The sequence below is a fragment of the Macaca thibetana genome, chromosome 11 (assembly GCF_024542745.1).
Source record: "Macaca thibetana thibetana isolate TM-01 chromosome 11, ASM2454274v1, whole genome shotgun sequence".
In the NCBI taxonomy this organism is placed as follows: domain Eukaryota; kingdom Metazoa; phylum Chordata; class Mammalia; order Primates; family Cercopithecidae; genus Macaca; species Macaca thibetana.
The window spans coordinates 53,176,995-53,201,894 of record NC_065588.1 but is presented as its reverse complement, the minus strand read 5'-3'; the positions used below and the strand labels follow the sequence as shown (position 1 = coordinate 53,201,894).

At 43.6% G+C, this 24,900-nt stretch overlaps 3 protein-coding genes across 3 annotated transcripts in view; all 3 read left to right on the top strand.

Moving 5' to 3' along the window:
* Window positions 1-24,900, top strand: part of ATP5F1B (ATP synthase F1 subunit beta) — a 271,439-nt gene that overhangs the window by 18,776 nt on the left and 227,763 nt on the right. The window lies entirely within an intron of this gene.
* Window positions 1-24,900, top strand: part of NACA (nascent polypeptide associated complex subunit alpha) — a 224,325-nt gene that overhangs the window by 43,438 nt on the left and 155,987 nt on the right. The window lies entirely within an intron of this gene.
* On the top strand, window positions 184-11,502 carry SDR9C7 (short chain dehydrogenase/reductase family 9C member 7). The gene is made up of 4 exons (XM_050747352.1): window positions 184-629; window positions 4,144-4,402; window positions 5,076-5,239; window positions 10,581-11,502. Exons 1-4 carry the CDS (start codon window positions 329-331, stop codon window positions 10,796-10,798), a joined length of 942 nt encoding a protein of 313 aa, XP_050603309.1. The 5' UTR covers window positions 184-328; the 3' UTR covers window positions 10,799-11,502.

The window sequence follows — 24,900 nt, the reverse complement described above, 5'->3', positions numbered from 1 at the left end:
TGCCAGTGGATTCTTTCCCATTCTTGGCAGCTTTACCCATCAGGGCAGGGGGAGAGAAGGAGGCAGCCACCAGGGCTGTCAGAGGTGACAAGGCTTCAGGTTGGACTTGAATTTCTTGCATCTGAGCTAATTGCTGTGGTGATGCATCCACCTACAAAAATTACAGCGTGGCTCACCCAGGGACCTAGATTTGTTGCAAGCTGTGGGAGGGAGGAGAGTTCTTCTTCCAGGTGGTTTCCTGTAGACTGCCTGCTAGGGCTCAGAGGACCAGCTTCCTCCTGCTGTCTCCTGAGCCCACTCCCTCTTGGCCATCACATCCTCCTGCCCTATGGCGGCCCTCACAGACCTCTCATTTATGTACCGCTGGTTCAAGAACTGCAATCTGGTTGGCAACCTCTCGGAGAAGTACGTCTTTATCACAGGCTGTGACTCTGGCTTCGGGAACCTGCTGGCCAAACAGCTAGTTGATCGGGGCATGCGGGTGCTGGCTGCTTGCTTCACTGAGGAGGGAGCCCAGAAACTTCAGCAGGATACCTCCTATCGGCTGCAGACCACCCTACTGGATGTCACCAAGAGTGAAAGCATCAAGGCGGCGGCCCAGTGGTTGAGGGACCAAGTGGGCGAGCAAGGTGGGGCGAATTACATTCTTTGACTTTCTTGGTTTCTCCTTCTTCCTCTTCCTCTCTCCCGAAGCATCTGACAGTATCAGAGACCCTGATGTCCAGATGGGGTGGGAGGGGTGACACAGGAAAGGCTCCTGCTTCAATCTGGTTGGAAGCCACTGCATGGTTTGGCCTGTTCACATGAAGGGGTGATTTCCCAAGGAAGTTTTCTGTCCTGGAAACTCAGAGACAGGAAAGAGGTCTCAATAGGAAGTGAGGGGGGAAGATGTGTTCTGTGTGTCCAAACCTCTAAAAATGGACATGCCTGGCTGGGCATGTTGGCTCATGCCTATAAATCCAGCACTTTGGAAGTCCGAGGCGGGAAGATCATGAGGTCAAGAGATGGAGACCATCCCGGCCAACATGGTGAAACCCATTTCTACTAAAAAATACAAAAATTACCTGGATGTGGTGGCATATGCCTGTGATCCCAGCTACTCGGGAGGCCGAGGCAGGAGCGTCACTTGAACCCTGGAGGCGGAGGTTGCAGTAAGCCAAGATTGCGCCACTGCACTCCAGCCTGGTGACAGTGAGACTCCATCTCAAAAAAAAAAAAAAAAATTGGATGTGCCTCTCTGAGGTTTCAGCAGTCCTAACCATCAGCTCCTGGGGAAATATAAGCACATTTCTTGTTGGGATCAGAATAAGGGGGAGGGGGAATGAGACAGGAGGTTGGATCCCATGAGGGGGTGCAGTTTCTCTCCTTGACTATGTCAGGCAGGGGAGAAAGAGATCTGGTCTCTTCTTGACATCATGGTGGGTGTTGGTTTGACTTCAGGGCAACTATGTACGTCAGAGTGGCTGTTCCTATCGGGAAAGGAAGCTGTGGACTGGGGCTGGCCCAGGACTGCATGGGGACCTGCGTCATGCACTTGCGGCACACAGGGTGTGGGCCCAGGAACAGGAGGAACAGGATGGCTGGGTTGCAGAAGCAGCAGACTAGAGGAAGTCCTCCCTCCTAAAGGAACTAGTCTGGAGCCCATGCACAGGTCAGGGCAACAGAACCCTGGAGCCAGGGGGATCCAGACAGTAATTCCCTGCTTGATTCTTCTCCTTAGCACTTATCACTAGTCAATGTACAATAGATTTTACTTAGTTATTGTCTGTTTTCTCCTAGAATAAAGCTTCCTGGGGACAAGGATTTTTGTCCCTTTTATTTCCTGTGCATCCTTAGTACCTAGAATAATGTCTGGCACCTAGTAAGGTACTCAATAAATAGTTTTCGAGTGAGCTAATTAATTAGTAACTCAGCAAGAGTGAGCCTCTGTCTTCAGCAGGCTGTCTCAACCAGTTCCCTACATTCAGCCTTGAGCCACTTGCCTTAATACCTCACTTAGCGTGTTAGTTTCCTGTTGCTGTTGTAACAACACAACTGTACAGTCTGAAGACAATACAAACATATTATCTTGTAGTTCCGGAGGAGTAATGTCCAAAATGGGCCTCACGGATCTAAAATCAGTCAGCAGAACTGTGTTCCTTCTGGAGGCTGTAGAGGAGAATCCGTCTCTGCCTTTTCCAGCTTCCAGAGGCAGCTGACATCCCCTGGCTCCTGGCCTGCTACCTCCATCTTCAAGGCCTGCAATGTTGAGCCCAGTCTTTTTCACACTTTTCTCGATCTCTCTGATTCTCTGGTTTCTGCCTCCTTCCACTTAGAAGGACTCGTGATTATATTGGGCTCACCAGTTTAATCCAGGATAATTTCCCTGTGTTAACTTCCTCCCTAACTTTAAGGACAATTGATTAGCAACCTCCATTCCACCTGAAACCTTAATTCCCCTTTCCCATGTAATCCAGCAGATTCACAGGTTCCAGAGATAATGAGGCTGGCGACATCTTTGGGGGACCATTATTTTGCCTAAGCCACTGGGCAATATCCTTGCCTAAGAAGCACCGGGAACTGGGGTGGGTAGGGGGATGGGAGAGGAAGTTCTTGTGTGCTTTCTCATTGCTCCTGAATGCACAAAGGCAGGGAGATTGGGTAGGGGCATGGCTTCGGTGGGCACCCCGGCCCTAGAGGGAGGGGTGGACTAGGATTTATGTTTGTGTTGAGACCTGCCCTCAGGAGACAGTGGGATGCGCCTGCAGAGTATCCTGGGGCTGCTGAGGCTGGCGCTGTCAGGGGAATCTCCAGGGCAGTAGGGCTTGGGGAATCCTTGCATGAAGGAGCTGGAAGGGGTCCTTGAGCAGTGTTTAGAGGGACCCCTTCCCTAAAGTGTCTTTAGCATCACCCTCCCTCTGGTGGAATTTTTTTGGAACTCCAATATGTAAAACAAACGAAAGGAGAGCTTCTCCTGCATTTTCCTCCTGCTAGAAGGCTTGCAAAATACAGTCTGGAAGCAACTGTTTTAGTCCAATCTGATGAAGAGTCTGAAGCCCAGAGAAGGAAGTGACTTGTTCAAGGCTGGAGGTAAAACCAGGACTGGACCTGACGCTCTTCAACCCTGGGCCCCTGCAAAGTTGAATGATCACACTTAGCATTATTTCTTTCCATTTGTACCAACCTAATTGAAATATCTCAAAGACAGTCCTCATCACATTTTCCATAATTATTTTATTTAAATAATTTATATATTTATTTATTTATAAATATTATTATTTCCTTCTAGGCTTGTGAGTTCCTGGAGGGATAAAATGCTGTGTTGTTCATTTTATGTCTCCTTTGCCCTGTATTTTACTTTATTTTATTTCATATCATTTTATTTCATTTTATTTTCAGAGACAGGGTCTCACTCTGTCACCCAGGCTGGAGTGCAATGGCACCATTATAGCTCACTGTAACCTTGAACAAGGTAACCTGTAACCTGGGCTCAAGTGATTCTCCCACCTCAGCCTCCCAGTAGCTAGAACTACAGGTGCATACCACCATACCTGACTAATTTTTTTTCTTTTTTGTAGAGACGGGAGTCTCACTCTGTTGCTCAGGCTGGTCTCAAACTCCTGGCCTCAAGTGATCCTCCCACCTCAGCCTCCCAAAGGGTTGTGATTACAGGTGTGGGTCACTGCACCTGGCCTCCTTCACCCTACAATTGTCACAGACTAGATACATGCATGAATAAATGTGTAAAGATGGATGAATGAATGAATGGATTGATTTTGGTAGTATGTGAAATGCAGTTGGTTATACTTAAGTGAATAGAGAGAGAAGCATGATGGGGAAGGGATCTAAACACTAATTCATTGGTATGAAAATGAAACTCTTATCCCAACGCTTATAGCTGAAATGCTGTTAGCTAACACCTTGATTGTAGCTGGCACAGAGCGCCAGCTAGTCGGCAGACTTTACTTGAATTGGGAAAAAGTGTCCCTTCAGGGAAAATGAATTAGTAAAAGATACACCTTTCTTTTATGTTATAGCCTGACTGGGTTGTGTCTTGTGCACCTGCTCAACCATCCTTGAAGGCACTGAGCCAGTGGGGAGCAAACCTTGGTTCTTTCCCAGGCCCCCTGATGATTTCTATGTGGTTCTCCATCTCACCCCCAGGCCTCTGGGCCCTGGTGAACAATGCTGGTGTGGGCCTGCCCAGTGGTCCCAACGAATGGCTGACCAAGGAGGACTTTGTGAAGGTGATTAATGTGAACCTGGTGGGACTGATCGAAGTGACCCTTCACATGCTGCCCATGGTCAAGAGAGCCCGGGGCAGGGTTATCAACATGTCCAGCTGTGGGGGTCTTGTGGCCGTCATTGGTGGTGGCTACTGCGTCTCCAAGTTTGGCGTTGAGGCCTTCTCTGACAGCATCAGGTAAGTGGGCCCTGGTACTAAACCACTCCAGGTAGAAATCCCGGGGGTTAGAGAGGGTTGGGAGTGACAGCTTGTGGGCAGGGGAATTCTGCAGACAGGAAGCTAACACAATAGCAGAAGGAAGGTTAGACCTCAAGGTGCTTTCTCCAAGGACCAAGAGAAGGTATGAGGAGAAGAGGTAGGGTGGAAATACGAGGCATCAGGTGGGCCTTCCCTTGAGCAGCACCAGGGTGAGTGAAACCCTGTTTGGGCCTGTGAGAGGAGGAGGGAGAGTCCCCCATAAGACAGACAGGCCTGGAGGCAGAGGTCCCCTCTGGAGGTCTTTAGAGGAGCATGCAGGTCTTGTGTAGACCCACACCCTTCACCATGTGGGTGTTGAGTGAGGAGTTGCTAATGGGAGGGACCTGGTGGGAGGTAAGGCTTGGCCTAGATTCTCTATTGACTTCTTCCCGCCGGTTATGCCTAATGCAAATTGCCCAGAGACTGCTGGGCCAGTCTGGGAAAAGGCTGAGTACCTAAGGACGGGCTTAGTTGCATAAAGGCAATGCCAGGGCCATGCACAGGGGGTGAGGGAGGCATCTCTAGGTTCCTGAAAGACAAGCCCATCCAGAGGTGACTCTCCCTGATGATTGTCATCTTGAGACCCAGACTGAGCACAACTCTTCTTTCCCAGGCGTGAGCTCCACTACTTTGGGGTAAAGGTCTGCATCATTGAGCCAGGGAACTACCGGACAGCCATTCTGGGCAAGGAGAACCTGGAGTCACGCATGCGAAAGCTTTGGGAGAGGCTGCCTCAGGAGACCCGGGACAGCTATGGAGAGGAGTATTTCCGTAACTGTAAGTTCCTGAGGCACGGGAGGGGTCTCTAAGGGGGGCGAGTGGGTCTTGGGGTCATTAGCTGGCTTTCCATTTACAGATGGTGAGACAAAATGCAGAGGAGTTCAGGACCCAAGGTCACACAGCGGCAGAGCTGGGGTTTGAGAATAGACAGCAGGCGGCAGAATCATCACTGCTGGAGCGGTGCGGGGAGTTAAGGGCAATTCGGCCCACTCCTGGCACCTGCCCACACAGCATCATGATGCAGGGGAATCAGGTGAAAATGTACTGAGATAAATATAGTGAAGAGATCAAGAGCATGGCTGCTGGAGCCAGACTGCCTGGGTTCAAATCCTGGCTGTACTACTTACCAGCTAGGAGACTTTGGGCCTATTACCTAGTTTTCCCATGCCTGAGTTTTCTCATTTACAAAATGGAGCTAAAGATAGATAGTGCCTCCTTCATGGGGTTGCTATGAGGGTTAGTATGTGTGAAGTGCTTTGCACATTCGAGTGCTTGTTAATAAAGAAGAAAATGAGCACATGGGGATTTAAAAGAGAGGGTCTCTAGGCAGCTCTCTTTCTCTCCCTGAGCTGAGGGTCTCCTGTGAATCATTGGTGTTTTTGGAGGGTAGAGGTGGGACATGGCAGCTGTTTATCCTGCTGCCCCAAAACTTTGTGCTGCGAAAGTTGTCTGCTGGACATCATACGTCAACAGAGCACAAAGCCAAGACAGCCATTTTTTTCACTGAATACATACACACTTTATTGCATTTTTGTTTTTTATTTTTGTTTTGAATCAGTAATACAAAACAGGCAAGGCTGCCATGTCCCAAGCATGTGTGGGGCTGGAGAGCTGGAGCGGACATAGCGGTGTGCCTGCCCCTCACTGCCTGTAGCTTATGGCCCAGTAGGGGAGACAAACATTAATAAAAACACATGTGTTTATGGTAGATGTGGATAAGTGCAACAGAGGAGAAACAGGGTTGTGAAAGAAGAATGAAGCGGGAAGTTGGGGTCCCAATTCAGGTTGTGGTGAAGGGGAGAGCTTCTCTGAGTTGACTTTGAGGAGGAATAAGAGTTAGGTGTTGCTGGGAAGGGGAAAGAAGGGACTTTTTTTCTGCAGGAAGGCTCTGAGGCAGAAAACTCCATTTGAGGAACTTTAAAGAAACCAGCAGGTGGGAAGCAATGGGAGGTAGCTGGAGTATACAGAATAAATTAGAGCATCAAAGCACACTGAGGATTAAGGGGTGAGGGAGAGGAAGCCATCAAGGGTGAGTGCTAGCTTTACAGCTTGAAGAATATGGTGGATGGAGGTGTCATTCATTCATTGATTTAGGGAAGCCTCAGGGAAAAATGTTTGGGGTACCCCTTAGGTAAATTCATCTTTTAGTGCTAGACATGTTAGGATTCTGTGAGAAGAAAATGTCTAAGGATTTACATTACTTGGGACTTACTCAGTGACAGAAGATCCAGTGCTAATTATTTAAGCAGAAAAGGAATTTCTTGCCTCACCTGACTAAAAAGTTGAGCAAGATAAGCTTCAGGTACAACCTGACCCAGACTGCAAATGATGTTGCTAGGACCTGGTTTCACCCATTTCTTGGCTCTGCTTCTTTTGCGTTGACTCCAATCTCTAAGCTCTCTCCCCTGTGGGAGCCGCATAACTGCAGCATCTCTTCACCTCCACCTAGGGTGAGGTCTGCTGGGAAAATAGGAGAGTTCTTTCCAGTACCTCTCCCAAAAGTCCTAATGTACACTCTGACTTGGAGGACCCATGGTGGCCACATCATAGGGGACTACAAGATGCACCCAACCCTAAACCAGTCACTGCGCCCAGGGGAATGTGAAGGTGTGATTGGCTCAGGCTGGGCCATGTGCTCTGCCCAGACCAATGGACACGGTGTTGGGGAGGCATAGGTCCCCAAAGGGAAATGTGCTGCCGTTGGGAGCAAGGAGAGTAGATGTTAGTGTGTGGGGGGAAGAATATTTATCCTCTGTGTGATCATTCTTAGCAAAGAGTAGTTCAAATTATTTGTGGAGCTGCTCTGAGGCTGGGGCAAAGTGAATTCAGCCAGTGTCTGGAAACCTCACAAAGTCATTTTCTAAGTAAGCACTCAGGGTGAAGAGTGATTGTAGCATCTTTAGTGTGGTTCATGGAAGAATATGTATAAAGGCAAACTCCTCTGAAAACCTTGTCCAGAAACTGGTATTGTTATACTAAAGAATAGTAAGGATTGGGCTTATAAAATATGTTAGGCCAATTCACCTGTAGTCCACACCATAATTTCAGAGGAAAATTTTCAGGAAGTGGTCAACTACACTTAGATAAACGTTTTCCCAAGTGGTTATACCAGAATTTTCGCTTCAGTTGCCCAGTGTTTATTGGGATACAGAGATGAGACAGTCTCCGGGAAACTAGCAGGGAAGATGTGAAAGTAAATACAGCACCACATGAAGAATCTTGCAATAATGGACATGCGTACAAAACAAGCAGCAGTGCAGACTTCACTCCGCTGTCACAGAAGCCTTACAGAGGTGACAGTTAATGCCTCAGTGAGTTTTGAAGGATGAATAGGAGTATACCAACAGGAAAGAGATGGTGGATGTTTTACACAAGAGGAAGGGTGTGAGCAACATTTTGGTGACCTGACATAGCATTGTATGCTTTTAGAGGTAGTGCAGATTCAGGCTTGTATTCCAGCAGTCCCCCTAATCATGTTGTACAGCTCTCCAAACTTGTTTATCCATTTATAAAGTACAATTCCTCTCTCATGGATTGTTAGGAGATTTAAACAGAAATGCAGAATACTCAGCTCTGCCACAGTAAGAGCTGAACAAACCTTTGCCATTGCCATTATAGTCTGGCAGGAGTGCTGTGGGTGGTGATTGAGGAGGGGAGAGATTAGGAGTCAGATCATAAAATGCTTTGATTGCTATACTAAGGAGCATGGCTCTTATCCTAAAGGCATTAGAGAGCCTTGTAAATGGCTCTGAAACGGCAGATCAGATTTGTGTCACTGTGGGAAGGATAAAAAGGCCACCTGGGAGACTACTGCAGAAACCCAGCGAAGGAATGATCAAGACATGAAGTCCTAAGTCATGGTGGTTCTGGTGGGGGGGGGTGGCTGTGTGACAGACAGGAGAGATATTTAGGAGTAGTCCTAGAGCATCACTGGGTACAAACTCAGCAAGTTGCTGTGGCTGACCAAACGGGCCCCTGGCTTGTAACCCCTAGGAGCAGGCCTGATACCTTATAGACTTTATCTTGCTTAATTCTCCCAATAACAAAAACGTTTTCCCAGGTGCCCAACTCCAAAGCCTATGTCCTTCCTCACTGTGAAGGAGAGTGACAAGGCCGGATGGGTCCTTCAGTCTCCCTTCCCACTCCATGCCTAGCAGGGTGCCCAGCACTGAATGGCAGCTAATATCTATTTGAGAAAACAATGAAAGCAGGTGCCTTATACCCTTTCCCATGTGTGGGGTGCCTTCTTCCACCCCACTGCCTATGTAAGCCCTCTCCACCTCTCAGAACCCAGTCCCCAGCCCATCTCACCATGTCAGCTTGCTCCACCTCCTCAGCCCACAAAGGTTTCCCTGGCTCCGAGGTGGCAGAGACAGCCCCTTGGGCATCCTGAACGATTCCTTCGGCCCTCAGTCCTGCTGCTGGTGGCCTCTGTGCCAGCTCTATGGTCAGAGGTCAGGGTGTGGTTTCCCAAGACATTACTGCCTTATGGACAGTCTGGCTTTAAGTTAGTGTGGCTCTTGTTGAGATCCCAAAATGTAGTTTGGCTTTTTCCCTGCATCAGTTTTCTTTCCAGGAAACAGAAAATGGAGTTTCTCAGAGTCTGGGGCAAAGGGGACTGAAGTGACACTGCCCCATTCTCACCAACCACCCACAAGGATCCTGGCCCCGAGTGGGTGAATTCCTTGCCTGCCTGGACCATTCTCAAAGTCAGGGCAGCTTTGGCTTCCTCTCCATTTTCAAGTTTTCATCCCTCATCAGGGCAGTCTGACTTTGAAGCACCATTTTCTCTGGAGTCCTCAGGGCTCTCAGTGAAGCATGAATCCCTCTGTCCTGGGGTGAGGATGCACATGAGGGCCTGGTGGGTGTGTGGTGTGGCCCTTCTCCTATTTATGTCATGAGCTTTGGCAGACCTGTACCACCTGGGGTCTCTGTCCCCATCTCCACTCCTGGGTGCCAATGCAAACAGAACAGCCCCTCACATTTGTGAGGGCCCCACGAGGTGCTTGTCTATTCCTTAAATTGTTTGAGTCCACAATGGCCAATGATCTTATGACCGAGGTAGGGGCAGTATTACTATTTTTAAATAATATTTTCTCCTGCATGTTTTTGTTTAAATGTGGGAACCCTAGGAAGTACATAGAAGGAAAAAAAAAAAAGGCTGTCTTCCCATCATGTTTGCTATTCTGTACTCCCCCAGTGTCTACCCTGCTATTAATCATCTTTTGGTATTCTCCACGACAGACTTTTTTTTTTTTTTCTGAGATGGAGTCTCACTCTTGCCCAGGCTGGAATGCAGTGGTGCGATCTTGGGTCACTGCAACCTCCTCCTCCTGAGTTCAAGTGATTCTCATGCCTCAGCCTCCCTAGTAGCTGCGATTACAGGCACGTGTCACCATGCCCGGCTAATTTTTGTATTTTTAGTAGAGAGGAGATGTCACCACATTGGCCAGGCTGGTCTCAAACTCCTGCCCTCAGGTGATCGACCTGGCTTGGCCTCCCAAAGTACTGAGATTACAGGCCCGAGCCACTATGCCCAACCTTCAGGAAAGATAGTATTATCTCCATTTTACAGATAATAAAAGTTTAAGCTCAAGGTAATATAACTAATGAGTGGCACAGTTTTAAGAATGCTCACAGTTCTTCTCATCACCAGTCTAATGCAATAGTAGGAAATCAATGCACAATTGTTGAATTCAGGAAGATAAATAAGATTGATGCTTTATTTATTTATTTATTTTGAGACAGCATATCATTCTGTTGCCCAGGCTTGAGCGCAATGGTGTGATCTCGGCTCACTAAAACCTCTGCCTCCTGGGTTCAAGTGATTCAGTACCTCAGCCTCCTGAGTAGCTGGGATTACAGGCATGCGCCACCATGCCCGGCTAATTTTCATATTTTTAGTAGAGATGGGGTTTCACTATGTTGGCCAGGCTAAGATTATTTATAATAGTCTTATAAATGTGTGTTTGTATAAGGGACCACCTGGAGGGTGTGGCAGACCTGTCTGAAATGTTAGATCAGGGATCTCGTGGAAAGGGTAGTTGGACAGAATTCAGAAGAAATCATCTTTTATGAAGAATAACAGAGCCTTTTTCCACTCTCTGCCCTCAAACAGATACTGACAAGTTAAAAAACATAATGCAGGTGGCAGAGCCCAGAGTCAGAGATGTCATCAACAGCATGGAGCATGCGATTGTTTCCCGGAGCCCTCGCATCCGCTACAACCCTGGCCTGGATGCCAAACTCCTCTACATCCCCCTGGCTAAATTGCCCACCCCTGTGACAGATTTCATCCTGAGCCGGTACCTTCCAAGGCCAGCGGACAGTGTCTAAACTGGGGAGGCTCAATGGGTCAGTGGAGCCTAGAAGTGGGGGTGGAAGGAAGGACTGTGGGGTCACAAAAGGTGGTATCAGATATCCTGGGGACACTGGCTGCAAAGGACGCTTGGCTCAGCTGACACCCACTGCTGTCGAATTTACCAGTAACTTCTAACAGAAGATGAATGCCTCTTCCCACCCTCTGGGACCACACAGAAACCTGAGGTGGTGTTTGCAAGTTCAGCCATCTGCAGCAATGGCTCCAAGGACATCTGTCACCCAGTCAGGATATGGCTTTTTCTGGTCTTGGAAAAGTCATGGAGAAGAAAACCAGCTCCTGAGGAATCATGAGCCCCTTTCAGTTATCACTGCCACTGAGAAATACTGTGGGATAATCTTGCCTCCAGGAGAATCTAACCACCTTCCTACTGGGTCCCTCAATATGCATGACTTCATTCACATAACCCATCACTGAAGTACATAGTAGGGCAGATAGGGAGTGCAAGATTACATCAGACAAAAGTTTAAAATATTTTCTCTCTTTTTAGATTCTTCTATCTATAGGTGATTGGGATCCACATGAAATAACATTCATTTATTTAATCACCATTGAGTAATTTTTCAAATATTTATTGAGCACCTACTACCTACCAGGCACTTTGTAGGTGCTGGGGGAATATAAAGATGATTAAACCATGGTCTTGGTTGTTTATTGTTTATTTTGTGTTTTGCTTTGCTTTGTTTTAGCACAATATCTAGTAGCTTAGTTAGGACAAACAATGATAGAAGGAATAGAAATCAGAATACAAATTTTTAGAGCTATGAAGGACCCTGGAAGTGTTCATCCAATACTTCAAAAAATTGGCTGTACCTTGTAATCACCCAGTTAATTAAAAAATACAGACTCCTGCACCAATATTAGAAAATCTGATTCAGTAGGACTGAGACAAGACCCAGAAGTATGTATTTGTAACAAGGACCTAGAAGATTCTGATGCACCTGAGCAATTGGGAGCCACTTATTCCATAGAATAAGTAACTTAACACTCAGAGGGGGAAGTGACCTACCTAAGCCCCCAGCTTAGTAACTAAGACAAGGATAGAAATGAGGCGTTCAGACTCCCAGACCAGGATTCTTTTTCAGTTATAGGAAAATCCATTTCTGAAGTTAGTAACACTGTCAAATAAGTCATTGAACTAATTTTTTAAAAAAAGACTTAAACTCCTGGGTCATATGAAGTTCTATTGAAAAGACTTTTTTTGATCTTGATAAATGGTCATGTAATAAAGGTCAAATGTTATTTTTTTAACTAAAATATCTTTAATTTGGGTCTCTTCAACATCTGAAAATAATAAAATATAATCCAGGTATATCTGCAAAGACTCTTTCCAAATAAGGTAACACTCACAGGTTCCAGGGGTTAGCTTATAGATATATCTCTGGGGAGCTACCGCGCAACTCACTACAGTTTTAGCACTTCTATTCCTGGCACCAAATTCTAAATCAGATAGAATGCACTCAACAACAAGTAACAGAAAAGCCAACTCACAGGTAACAGAAAAACCAACTGGCTTAGACAATGAAGAGTGAGGGCAGGGCTCAGTGGCTGAATGATGGCATTGAGGCTGTAGGCTCTTTCTACTTCTTTGCTCTGCTACCCACAGTTTTAGCTTTACCCTTTGTTATTGTGGTGTGACTGCCAGGCAAAGGGAACTCTACATTTCCTCATTCACAACTTAAAGAAGAAGAAAGATCCTGCCTTTCCACGGCATTCAAGATTGAAGAAGTTTCTTTCCTAGAGCCCTCATCACGCGTCTCCTTGAATCTCATTGGCCCAAATTGGTTTAAGCTTGTCCACCCCTGACAAAGAGGTAAATTGCCATGAATTGCTTAGATTAATCACGGGACAGATGGGATGTTGGGAAATCAGTCACAATGCCTACCACCTTGGAAAATGCAAAACTCAGACATTGTGCTCTTGAGAGGGTTGAACAAAGGTCCAAAATAAATTTTCTGAAGACACAAAAATTTACTAAGGGGAAATTGGCTAGGTAATATTTTGAGATGATAATTTACACTTTTTCATTCCTCCCTGTTTTTCTATGTCCCCTTCTTCCATTCAAATGGATAGCTAATTTGGTACTTCTTTACCTAGGGTGAGATGTTTGATGGGATAAAACATACAAATTTCCTGCACTTTCTCCAGCTTTAGTCTCCCCCAACCCTATATATTTAGAAAAATTATAGAGTTTGGGGAAAGAAGTAAAACAGAATGTGACTTATGGGTGTATCAAATGACTCAGAGAAACACAGACTTTCCCCTATGACAAAGAGATTCACTCTGATTAGAGAAGAAGGTGATGTTTGGGGTTCCCAGAAAAGGAGGGACCAGGGCTCACTTTCTGGAAGCACCGTGGGGTCACACCATGGCGAGGTGACAAGACTCAAGAGTCACAGCTACATTGTACGTTTAGGCAGCCGAGGCTCCAGATGACCTCACAGGAGACTCATGTGTCCCACCATGGCAGGAAGGTAGTAGAAATTTGCTAGATATAAAGGGCATGTAGACTGGAACAGAAGACACTAAAGTGGCAACTTTTAGAAGATAAAAGTCTTAATTTTTTGGTCTGAGGGCCATCTCTCCACCTCATCATTAATAGCTGAGGTATTTTTTGAACTTATGAGCTGAGATTCATATATGCTCCAGGGTTACATTTTGGTTGATTTCATATTAGGACCATGACCTTTCTTACATAACTTTTGTATTTTCCTGGAGTTTTGAATTGCCTTTTCTTGTTCATTTATTCAGCTTCTTAATCATTTTTATCTCCATTTTTAAAGTAGGGGAGTAATGTGATCTGATTTATAATTTTAAAAGATCACTGGGGGGCTCTGTGGAGACTGAAATGAAAGAGCAATGGTGGAAGCAAGAAGGCCATTGCATAATCCAGGCAAGAGATGATAGTGCCCTAAGTTGAAATGGTGTTAGCAGGAATGATGATAATAGGTAAAATCAATATATAATTTGGAGGTAGAACCATTAATGGACTTTAATCATTAGTCAGTCTGTCAAGAAGAGTTTATCAGGCTCCTACTAAGTGCTAAACGTGGTTCCAGATTCTAGAGTTATAGTGGGGTATAAGACAGAGTCCTTGCCCTCAAAGAGTTTATATTCTAATGGAGGGAGGGGTTGGCCAATAGACATATAAAAAAGTGAATGAAATAATTTTATATACTGATAAGTGCTGTGGAGAAAAGAAAATATAATAATGTAATAGATGACTAGGGAGGCTGCTTACCATTTTTTCTAATCAACATTATTGAGGTAAAGTTTGTATTAAAAGAAATGCATCCAACTAAGTATACAGTCTGATGAGTCTTGTCATATGAATACACCTGTACAACCACCACCAGTCAAAATATAAAATGTTTTTCTCATCCTAGAAAGTTCCCTTGTACCTGTTTGCAGTTAATCATCCCTCCTCTCCACCCTGGCTCCAGACAACCACTGATGTGTTTCTGTCACTATAGATTCATTTTGAGGCTGCTTACTTTTCAAAAAGACCACTTTTGCTGCCATTGAGGAATGAATAGGAATGAATTGGATTGAAGAGGTGCAAGTCTAGACCTGATAAGAGAAATGTGACAATAAAGTAATAGAAATAAAAATAATTGGTATTTATTGGACATTTATTCAGTCCAAGCACTGTGCTTAGTATTTCCCACACATTATCCATTCAATTTTATTCAACCTCTGCAACAAGTCCTGTGGGGTTACTCCTATGTTATAGAGGAGGAAACTGAGGCTCAGAGAGGTAAAGTAATTTGCACAAGACTACACTACTAATAAATGGCAGAGTCAGAGTGCGGTTTGCCACATGTTACAAGAGCAAGCACTTCCAGAGTGCTCACTACATGCCAGATACTGTTCTAAGCACTCTAATTTTCTTTTTTTTTTTTATTTTTTATTTAAGTTCTGTGATACACGTGCGGAACATGCAGGTTTGTTATATAGGTATACATGTGCCATGGTGGTTTGCTGCACCTATCAACCCATCATCTAGGTTTTAAGCCCTGCATGCATTAGGTATTTGTCCTAATGCTCTCCCTCCCCTTGCCCCCTACCTTCCAACAGGCCCCAGTGTGTGTTGTTCCCCTCCCTGTGTCCATGTGTTTTCTTTGATCAACTCTCACTTATGAATGAGAATATATGGTGTTTGGTTTTCTATTCCTGGGTTAGTTAGCTGAGGATGATGGTTTCCAGCTTCATCCATGTCTCTGCAAAGGACATGATCTCATTCCTTTTTATGGCTGCATAATATTCCATGGTGAATATGTATCACATTTTCTTTATCTATCTATCATTGATGGGCATTTGAGTTTGTCCTTTAGAAAATTCTAAACAGAATCAAAAGGCTACTGTAGCCTCCCTTAAGAGAAAATAATTCCAGGCTGGATGTGATGGCTCACGCCTAAAATCCCAGCACTTTGGGAGGACAAGGTGAGTGGATCACTTGAGGTCAGGAGTTCGAGACCAGCCTGGGAAACATGGTGAAATCCCATCTCTACTAAAAATACAAAACTTAGCTGGGCATGGTGGTGCACACCTCTAGTCCCAGCTACTTGTGAGGCTGAGGCATGAGAATCACTTGAACCAGGGATGCGGAGACTGCAATGAGCTGAGATCGCACCACTGCACTCCAGCCTGGGTGACAAAGTGAGACCTTGTCTCAAAAAAAAAAAAAAAAAAAAAGAGAGAGACACAGAGAGAGAGAGAGAGAGAGAGAAAATAATTCCAAATTGAGTGAATGCCTTAATGAAATAGAAAGAGAGATTAGAGCTTGTGAACCTGAAACTAAAGCTGGAAAAAAACCTCTGGAAGAAACTTCTTCCACTAGACTCCCCTTTCTGCCACTCTTCCTGGCTTCATTCCCCTTTCTGCCACTCTCCCTGTCTTCCTGTCTTCTTCCAGTCTTTCTTTCAGAAAATCTTTTTGCCACCTGTCCTTTATCCTTCACTTTCTCCTGCCTCTTTCACTCTTTCAGCTGGTTATTTTGGAAACATTTCTAAATTTTTTCTGAACTTGTCTGTGTGTTTTCTTGTAAAATCCTGTGAGAAATTCCTGTGACTGTATGTTACCTTGATATCCATTTTAATCCTCTTCTGACACACCCAGACTTCTTGAAAAAGCTTAAATTCTTTCTGTGCTTGAGGTATAAATTTGCTACCCTATTTTCTTTAAAGCTCAGTAAAGGCTTTGGGCATGTGGAACAGATAAATTTCAGCCCGTTCCATTTACAGAAATGCAGTTGGAATCAAATTGTTTTTTGAAACTAATGAGTTTTACTTAACTCATGGCTAAGTTTTAAAATGAAAGCTGTAAGATCTTTATTTGTGTCTGTATTTTTGTGTACATATATGTTTACATATCTATTCATATATTGTCTATAGTTCCAAATTGTTTTATAAATAAATGAGTACTTGCCAGGTGCAATGGCTTGTGCCTGTAATCCAAGCTCCTCAGGACACTGAGGTGGAAGGATCACTTGAGCCCAGGACTTTGAGGCTGCAGTCAGCTATGACTGGGCCACTGCACTCCAGCGTGGGTGACAGTGAGAGCCCATCTCTTACAAAAAAATAAAAGAATACTCATAGATTAAGCAAATAAGCTGAAATGCTTTTCAAGTTAATGTGATTTAGTTATCTTTTGGCAGATAGGACTAGACTAACATTGTTGGTTTGATGAAAATGGCTGCATATTCTGAGTTATCAGCAAAATGTGCACGCATTTAACTTTAGAGTTCTTGCTTTTATAATATTTGCCTGGAATGCAATAATGTACAATTGGTTGACAGAAACAGCGTGTGATAATGACTAGATTTGTTTGATGTCTCTTTAAATTTTTCAAGCATAATTCTTTGAGAGTGAATGGATTTGGTGAATTTGGACAGGATAAATTTTGTAAACTGGTTTATGTTTTGTGATATGTTTACTTGGGAAGGTTTTTAAAATCTCTTGGTAAGAATACCCCTAGAGATTCATTAAGCTAAATTAAATGATGGATGTTCATTGAATGTCTAGATCATTTCCAGATAAAACATAATGCTGAGATATTGGTTGCTGAATATAAATATAGGCTCATATACTGCTGACTTCTTATTTCCAAGGAAAACAAAAGTTATCTGAATCTGTTAGTAGAAATGTCCTGTTTCATATTAAAGAGTTGTTTTGTTAGAAAGCCTGTGTCTCTGGAAATTGTAAAATGTGTATTCACGGATTTTTGATATGTGATTGGTGGTTAAGAGTTGATAACTTCTAGCTGTGTCTGTAATCCAAGCACTTTGGGAGGCCAAAGCAGGTGGATCACCTGAGGTCAGGAGTTTGAGACTACCCTGGCCAACACAGTGAAACCCCATCTCTACTAAAATTATAAGAATTAGCCAGGTGTGGTGGTACATGCCTGTAGTCCCAGCTACTTGGGAGGCTGAGACATGAGAATCGCTTGAACCTGGGAGGCGGAGGTTGAGGTGAGCCAAAATTGCACCACTGCACTCCAGCCTGGGTGATAGAGTGAGACTCTGTCTCAAAAGAAAAATTGAGGCTGGGCATGGTGGCTCATGCCTGTAATCCCAGCACTTTGGGAGGCTGAGGCAGGTGGATCACGAAGTCAGGAGATCAAGACCATCCTGGATAACATGGTGAAACCCTGTCTCTACTAAAAATACAAAAAATTAGCTGGGCATGGTGGTAGGCACCTGTAGCCCCAGCTACTCGGGAGGCCTGAGGCAGGAGAATGGCGTGAACCTGGAAGGTGGAGCCTGCAGTGGGCCGAGATCACACCACTGCACTCCAGCCTGGGAAACAGAGCAAGACTCTGTCTCAAAAAAAAATTGATAACTTCCTGGGTTTTCATTGAAAATTAGGGTTTCTAAGAGTTGACATTATAACTAATGTGTGATTTAACTACTAGAAATGAAAAAGACCATTTCATATGTAAGTATATGAGAAGGATCTGATGTATTTTTGGTAAGGAAGGTTGAAAAGAAAGAGGATTATTTTGTATAAGAAAGAATGCTATGTGGCAAATTTTTCTCCTAAAGTGATTGGTTAGTTAAGAAAGTGTAAGAAAAAGCAGAAAGTCCAAGCATATCGTAAATGGTCTAAGTCATGATAAGGTTTATAAAAAGAGCATTTATAGAGGGAATTTTTTGTGTCATCACTTTGTCTACAATTAGAGGGAAATTATTTATGGGTCTTACAAGGGATTGAACTTTGATGTGAAAAACACACTGATGCAGATTTTGTCCCCTGTGTTAGAATAGCAAGGTTTTCTTAGAATGTGGATTTGCTCTTAGTAAAATTATAAGAGGTTTTGATTAATTCTGAAATTTGTTTCTTTGACAGTCACCCTCTCAATTACAAACAGTTTCTATTTCTGCCATATTTCTCCCTGGAATCTATCTAACTTCTTTCCCTAGTTTCAAGTTGGAAATACAGCTCTCCTTCTTTCGATCCTAAAAAGATGGTTTTTGCTTGGTTGGGATGATAACATTCTCCTTCAAACTTTTTGTTGACTCCTGTAACATTTTTCTGGTTCTGCCAGTTCACTTTTAATCAGGGTTAACTTTCAGGTTATCTAAATGAACTTACCAAAAGAAAAAGCAATCACATTGCAGGAGGCCTTTTGGGCAATTGGCCTAGGAAATGAAGATTCTGCTTTACCAAGATAATTTCCTGTGCTTCAAGTTATCTTTATTAGGTTTTTTATTACTTAAGAAAACTGACCTTTAAAAGGGTTAAGGTTTTTACATTCATGTAACTTTTTCTATTGCTTTTGACATTTTTTGATTGTCAGTCTGGCTAAATAAATATTACTTTGCAGCAAACTTTGATTCTACTGAATCAGATACTTTGGACTTTAAACCTGTGACATCTTTGGAAGGTTTCCTGGGATCAAAGCCCTAAATTAAATTTTTTTTACTTCATCTTGTAGAGATATTATTAGGAAGCACTGTCAAATAAAAATTATTTTTAACTTTCTTTAAGTTGCATTTGTGTAAATGTGTTATTAAAATGTGTTTCAAAATTGTATGTGATAAAATTCTGAGATATAGTGATATGTGTTGTCAATCAGCTATAGTCCAAAATTTCTTTTCATGGAACTGCAGATCAGTATCAAGCAAGGCAAAATTGATTGCATGAAATTAAGTAATTGATAAGGATAATGTTTTATGACTTTTATTTAGAGCATTCTTGTTCTTAAATGTTTTGTTTTTCAGATTCAAGGAAATTTTACTTCATAATCTATTTATAGTTAGTAATAATTTGGTAAAATATCCTTTTGTTAACAAAGGTGGGAGAATTTGCTTTTTCTCCCTACTTGAAATTCCAAAATTTAGAAACTATTTCTGAGTATTCTTATTTTATTTACATGCTCCCTATAAGCAGGATACTCAACTGGAATTCTCAGTTACAATATCAAGGTTTTGACTGAAATGTCATATTTAAGAATGTACATAAAATGCCTGGCTTCAAGAGTTCCCAAGCTTAGAGTAAGTGAGTCAAAATTGCTACTCCCAGGCATGCCCAAGGACACTAAGACTGTAAATGAAATCTGAAGTTTGCCTTGGTTTGGCTTCCTCAACTCAAAAGGTTTTAAATTTAAGATTCCTATAAAATCAGTGTGAAAAGAAAAACTTATGTTTCCAAAGAAAAACTATAATATAACTGTTACTAGATTGTAGACCTGTACATTGTTTTCAGATCCTTGTTATCTACCTGTAGACTGGACTACACCCTGAGTTCTCCTAATTTCCTGATGCCTCTGCCAAACTCCAACAAGGAACATTCCTAGACAATTAACAGGTGCCTACCTGACTTTCTACCTTGCCTGGCCCAGGCTGTTCAAATTGGCTATGAGGCTCTCAGTCACAGAAGTCCCACCAAGGGACTAGATGGACCCAGAGCAGGTAGCCACATCACTTCAACAATAATATGGGACAAAGACATAACACTGGTCATCAATGCTGCCTGTGGCAGGTTTCAACCAAAGGGAAGGAAATGTCAAAAGTATGACCCTGGCCAACAGACAAAATGAACTCCCCATGGTTAACTGAGGTGCTCAAAGTTACAGGAAGCATGGCTGGGAAGGCCTCAGGAAACCTACAATCATGGCAGAAGGCAAAGGAGAAGTAGGCACATCTTACAAGCAGGAGCAGGAACAAGAGAGTGAAGGGCGAGGTGCTATACACCTTTAAACCACCAGATCTCATGAGAACTCACTCACTATCAAGAGAACAGCAAGGGGGAAATCTGTCCCCATGATCAAATCACCTCTCATCAGGCCCCCTCCTCCAACATTATGAATTACAATTCTACGTAAGATTGGGCAGGAACACAGGTTCAAATCATATCATTCTGCCCTTGGCCTCTCCCAAATCTCAGGCTCTTTTCACATTACAAAATACAATCATCCTTTCTCAAGAGTCCCCCAAAATCTTAACATATTTCAGCATTAACTCAAAAGTCCACAGTCCAAAGTCTCATCTGAGGCAAGGCAAGTCCCTTCCGCCTGTGAGCCTGTAAAATAAAAAACAAGTTAGTTATTTCCAAGATACAATGGGGTGACATAGCATTGAATAAATACACCCATTCCAAAAGTGATAAATCACCAAAACAAAGGGGCTACAGGTCCTATGCAAGTCCAAAACCCAGCAGGGCAGTCATTAAATCTTGAAGCCCCAAGATAATCTCCTTTGATTCCATGTCTCACATGTAGTCTACACTAATGCAAGGGGTGGGCTCCCAAGGCCTTGGACAGCATTGCTCCTCTAGCCTTCAGGGTTCAGCTTCCATGGCTGCTCTCAAGGGCTGGCATTGAGTACCTACAGCTTTTTCAGGTATATGGTACAAGCTGCCAGTGGATCTACCATTCTGGTGTCTGGAGGATGGTGGCCCTCTTCTCACAGCTCCACTATGCAGTACCCCAGTGGGGACTCTATGTGGGAACTCCAACCCCATTTTCCCCCTCCACACTGTCCTAGTAGAGGTTCTCCATGAGGGCTCCACCCTTGCATCAGACTTCTGCCTGGATATCCGGGTGTTTCCAAAAATTCTCTGAAATCTAGGTGGAAGCTTCCAAGCCTCAACTTTTTCCCTCTGCACACCCACAGGCTTAACACCATAAAGAAGCTGCCAAGTCTTAATGACTTCAACCCTCTGGAGCAGTGGCCTGAGATATATCTGGAGCCCTTTTAACCATAGCTGGAGCTGGAGCAGTTGGGGTGTAGGGAGCAGTGTCCCAAGGTTGCGCAGGGCAGCAGAGCCCTGGGCCTGGCCCAAGAAACCATTTTTCCTTCTAGGCCTCTGGGTCTGTGATGGGAGAGGCTGCTGCGAAAGTCTCTGACATGCCTTCAAGGCATTTTCCCCATTGTCTTGATTACTAATATTTGGCTCCTCTTAGGCAAATTTCTGTAGCTGGCTTGAATTCTTTCCCTGAAAATGGGGTTTTCTTTTCTACCACATGGCCAGGCTGCAAATTTTCCACTTTTATGCTTTGCTTCCCTTTTAAATATAAGTTCCAGTTTTATGTCATTTCTTTGCTCATGAATATAAGCATAGGCTGCTAGAAGCAGCCAGGTCACATCTTGAATGCTTTGTTGCACAGAAATTTCTTCCACCAGATGCCCTAAATCATCACTCCCAAGCTCAAAGTTTCACAGATCTCTAGAGCAGAGACACAATGCCTCCAACTTCTTTGCTAAAGTATAATAAAAGTCACCTTTGCTCCAATTTTCATTAAGTTCCTCATTTCCATCTGATTCCTCCTCAGCCTGGACTTCACTGTCCATATCACTACCAGCATTTGGTCACAACCATTCAACAAGTCTCTCAGAAGTTCCAAACTTTCCTTCATTTTCCTGTCTTCTTCTGAGCCCTCCAAATTGTTCCAACTGCTGCCCATTACCTGGTTTCAACTAACTCACTATCATGAGAACAAAGAGAGAGAAATCTGCCTCTGTGATTCAACCACCTCCCACCAGTTCCTTCCTCCAACATTGAGGATTAAAATTCAACATAAGATTTGGGTGGGGACACAGATCCAAACCATATCAGGAACAGTCTCATACTCTGTGTTCTCAGAAAGATATTTTAAAACTATCCACCAGGTGCGGTGGCTCATGCCTGTAATCCCAACACTTTGGGAAGCCGAGGCTGGTGGATCAATTGAGGTCAGGAACTCAAAACCAGCCTGGCCAACACGACAAAACCCCATCTCTACTTAAAAAAATACAAAAGTTAGCCAGGCGTGGTGGTGCCCACCTGTAATCCCAGCTACTCAGGAGGGTGAGGCAGAAGAACCGCTTGAACAAAGGAGGCAGAAGTTGCAGTGAGCCAATATCCTACCACTGCACTCCAGCCTACAGCTTGGGTGACAAGAGCAAGACTCCAGTTCAAAAAAAAAAAACTATCATAGAAACTTTATTTCTACGATCAAGCCAAAGCAGTTCCTTTTGTGGGTGCCAAGATAAACTGCAACCAGAAATATCCCCCCTTGGTAGTCTGAAAGAAATAACTGACAGAAATTTCTGTTGGGACTTGGAAACCAAGCAATCAGAGATCACCTACCTCCAACTCAGGGTTTAGTTGTATGAACCAATCATGGCTCAGTGGTATTGACCAATCAGAACTCAGCTACACTGGCCAATCAGAACTCAGTTTTTCCATACTTCATTTGCATAAATAGACTTGATTGGGAACCCGAGCAGAGAAATTTTGCTATAATACCTGAGTCCTCTCTTTGTTCTCTGGAATGCACCTTCATTTTACACTGAAGGCTGCATCTCTCCAGTTTGCAATTTGTTCTCTGGAATAAAGTCTCTTTCTTCCAAACTCATTTTCAGAGAACCTTTGTTCACAATGTGAAGTCAAGGTTTTCAGTACATAGCAGCGTTAGGTAGACAGATAGGATAGATACTCGTCTTAGTCTATTTTCTGCTGCTTATAACAGAATACCACAAACTGGTAATTTTCAAATAATAGGAGGTTATTTGGCTCATGATTCTGGAGGCTGGAAAGTGCAAGAGCATGGCACTGTCATCTGGCTAGGGTCTTCTTTCTGCATCATAACGTGAGTGGAAGATGGACTTGAGCTCACAAGGCAGAGAAAGAAAATCATCCAAACTCGTCTCTTTTTTCAGAAACCCACTCCCACAATAACCAACCCACTCCTTCAAAAATGGCCTTAATCCATACATGTAGGGCTTCACCCTCATGACTTAATTACTTCTTATTAGGCACCACCTCCCAACACTGTTGCATTGGGGATTAAGTTTCTAACAAACTTTTGGGGGAATATATTCAAATGATAGCAATACTTAAACTGGAATATCTGTGTGTGTGTGTGTGTGTGTGTGTATATGTGTGTGTCTGTGTGTGTCTGTGTATGTGTGTGTATGTATGTTCCGTTTCTCACTGAGAGGGCCTGGGATCAGCAAGATCCCAATAATAATGCAAACACATAGTACTAAGATCTTGGCTTCTAAATACCATTCCCCCATTGAAAGAAAACAATCTGCTTGGAGAAATGGCTGACTTCAGGGCTGATGCAGGGAAAACACAAGATGAGCCAAGCTGGTTTGAAAGTGGTCCCACCAGCTAAACAAGTAACAATTTGAGCATCAAAATAATTATTGAAATCAATAGATAATAACCAATTAAATAAGATAGAAAACCTTGAGTCCATACTAATGGACTGAATTGTATTCTCCCATAAGTCATATGTTGAAAGCCTAACTCCCAATGTCTGTGTAGATATGTATTTGGAAATAGGGCCTTTGTGAATTAATTAAGGTTAAATGAAGTTATCAAGGTGGGGTTAAATGAAGTTATAAAGTTAAAAAAAGAGGCCGGGCGCGGTGGCTCAAGCCTGTAATCCCAGCACTTTGGGAGGCCGAGACGGGCGGATCACGAGGTCAGGAGATCGAGACCATCCTGGCTAACACGGTGAAACCCCGTCTCTACTAAAAATACAAAAAACTAGCCGGGCGAGGTGGCGGGCGCCTGTAGTCCCAGCTACTCAGGAGGCTGAGGCAGGAGAATGGCGCGAACCCGGGAGGCGGAGCTTGCAGTGAGCTGAGATCCGGCCACTGCACTCCAGCCCGGGGTACAGAGCAAGACTCCGTCTCAAAAAAAAAAAAAAAAAAAAAAAAAAAAAAAAGTTAAAAAAAGAAAGAGACCTCTGTCTCTCTGCCATCTGAGGACACACCAAGAAGACTGCCATCTACAAGCAAGAAAGAGAGCCCTCACCAGAAACCAAACTAGCCTGGACTTTGATCTTGAACTTTCCGGATTCCAGAACTGTGAGAAACATAATTTTTGTTGTTTAAGCCACCCACTCTATGGTATTTTTTTCCTTCTTCCGTGTGTCCAACACATGAACCAAGCATGGGCACAGACCAGAGATGGGCACCACCAACCAGATGCTACTCTACCAGGTCGGGAACATCTATGGGTTTTTTATGGTACCCCTAAGCTGACTAATACATTGATATTAATTAATTAGTTAATGGGCAATACAACATTTACATATTTTCATAGTTACCTACCTACAAAATACTTACTAATTACCAAAGGAAATTATAGTAGAGAAGCCTAAAAGATACCACCTGAATCAAGTGAGGAAAGTGACCATTGTCAGTAATGGGACAAATTGAAATTATACACCACCTGAGAGTATCTTATAAGAGGAATACAGCCTCACTTGTGTGATATTCCTGCTGAATTTAACAACAAGAAAGTATTAGATAAAGCCAAACTGAGGGACATTATACAACATAAGTTAGTTTGTAATCTTTAAATGTGTTTAGGTCATGCATCAAAACACAGGCAACAAAAAACAAAATAGACAAGTAGGACTTCATTAAACTAAAAAGTTTCTGTACAGCAAAAGAAACAATCGACAGAGTGGAGAAAAAAACTAAAATGGGGGCCAGGTGCGGTGGCTCACACCTGTAATCCCAACACTTTGGGAGGCCAAGGCAGGCAGATCACAAGGCCAGGAGATCGAGACCATCCTGGCTAACATGGTGAAACCCCATCTCTACTAAAAAAAAATA

Bases quoted from the DNA above. Each gene is read 5' to 3' on its own strand.
- SDR9C7 (XM_050747352.1), top strand. From the start codon at position 329: ATGGCGGCCCTCACAGACCTCTCATTTATGTACCGCTGGTTCAAGAAC. The intron at 630-4,143 runs GTGGGGCGAATT...TCTCACCCCCAG, and splicing joins GGACCAAGTGGGCGAGCAAG to GCCTCTGGGCCCTGGTGAAC. The intron at 4,403-5,075 runs GTAAGTGGGCCC...CTTCTTTCCCAG, and splicing joins GCCTTCTCTGACAGCATCAG to GCGTGAGCTCCACTACTTTG.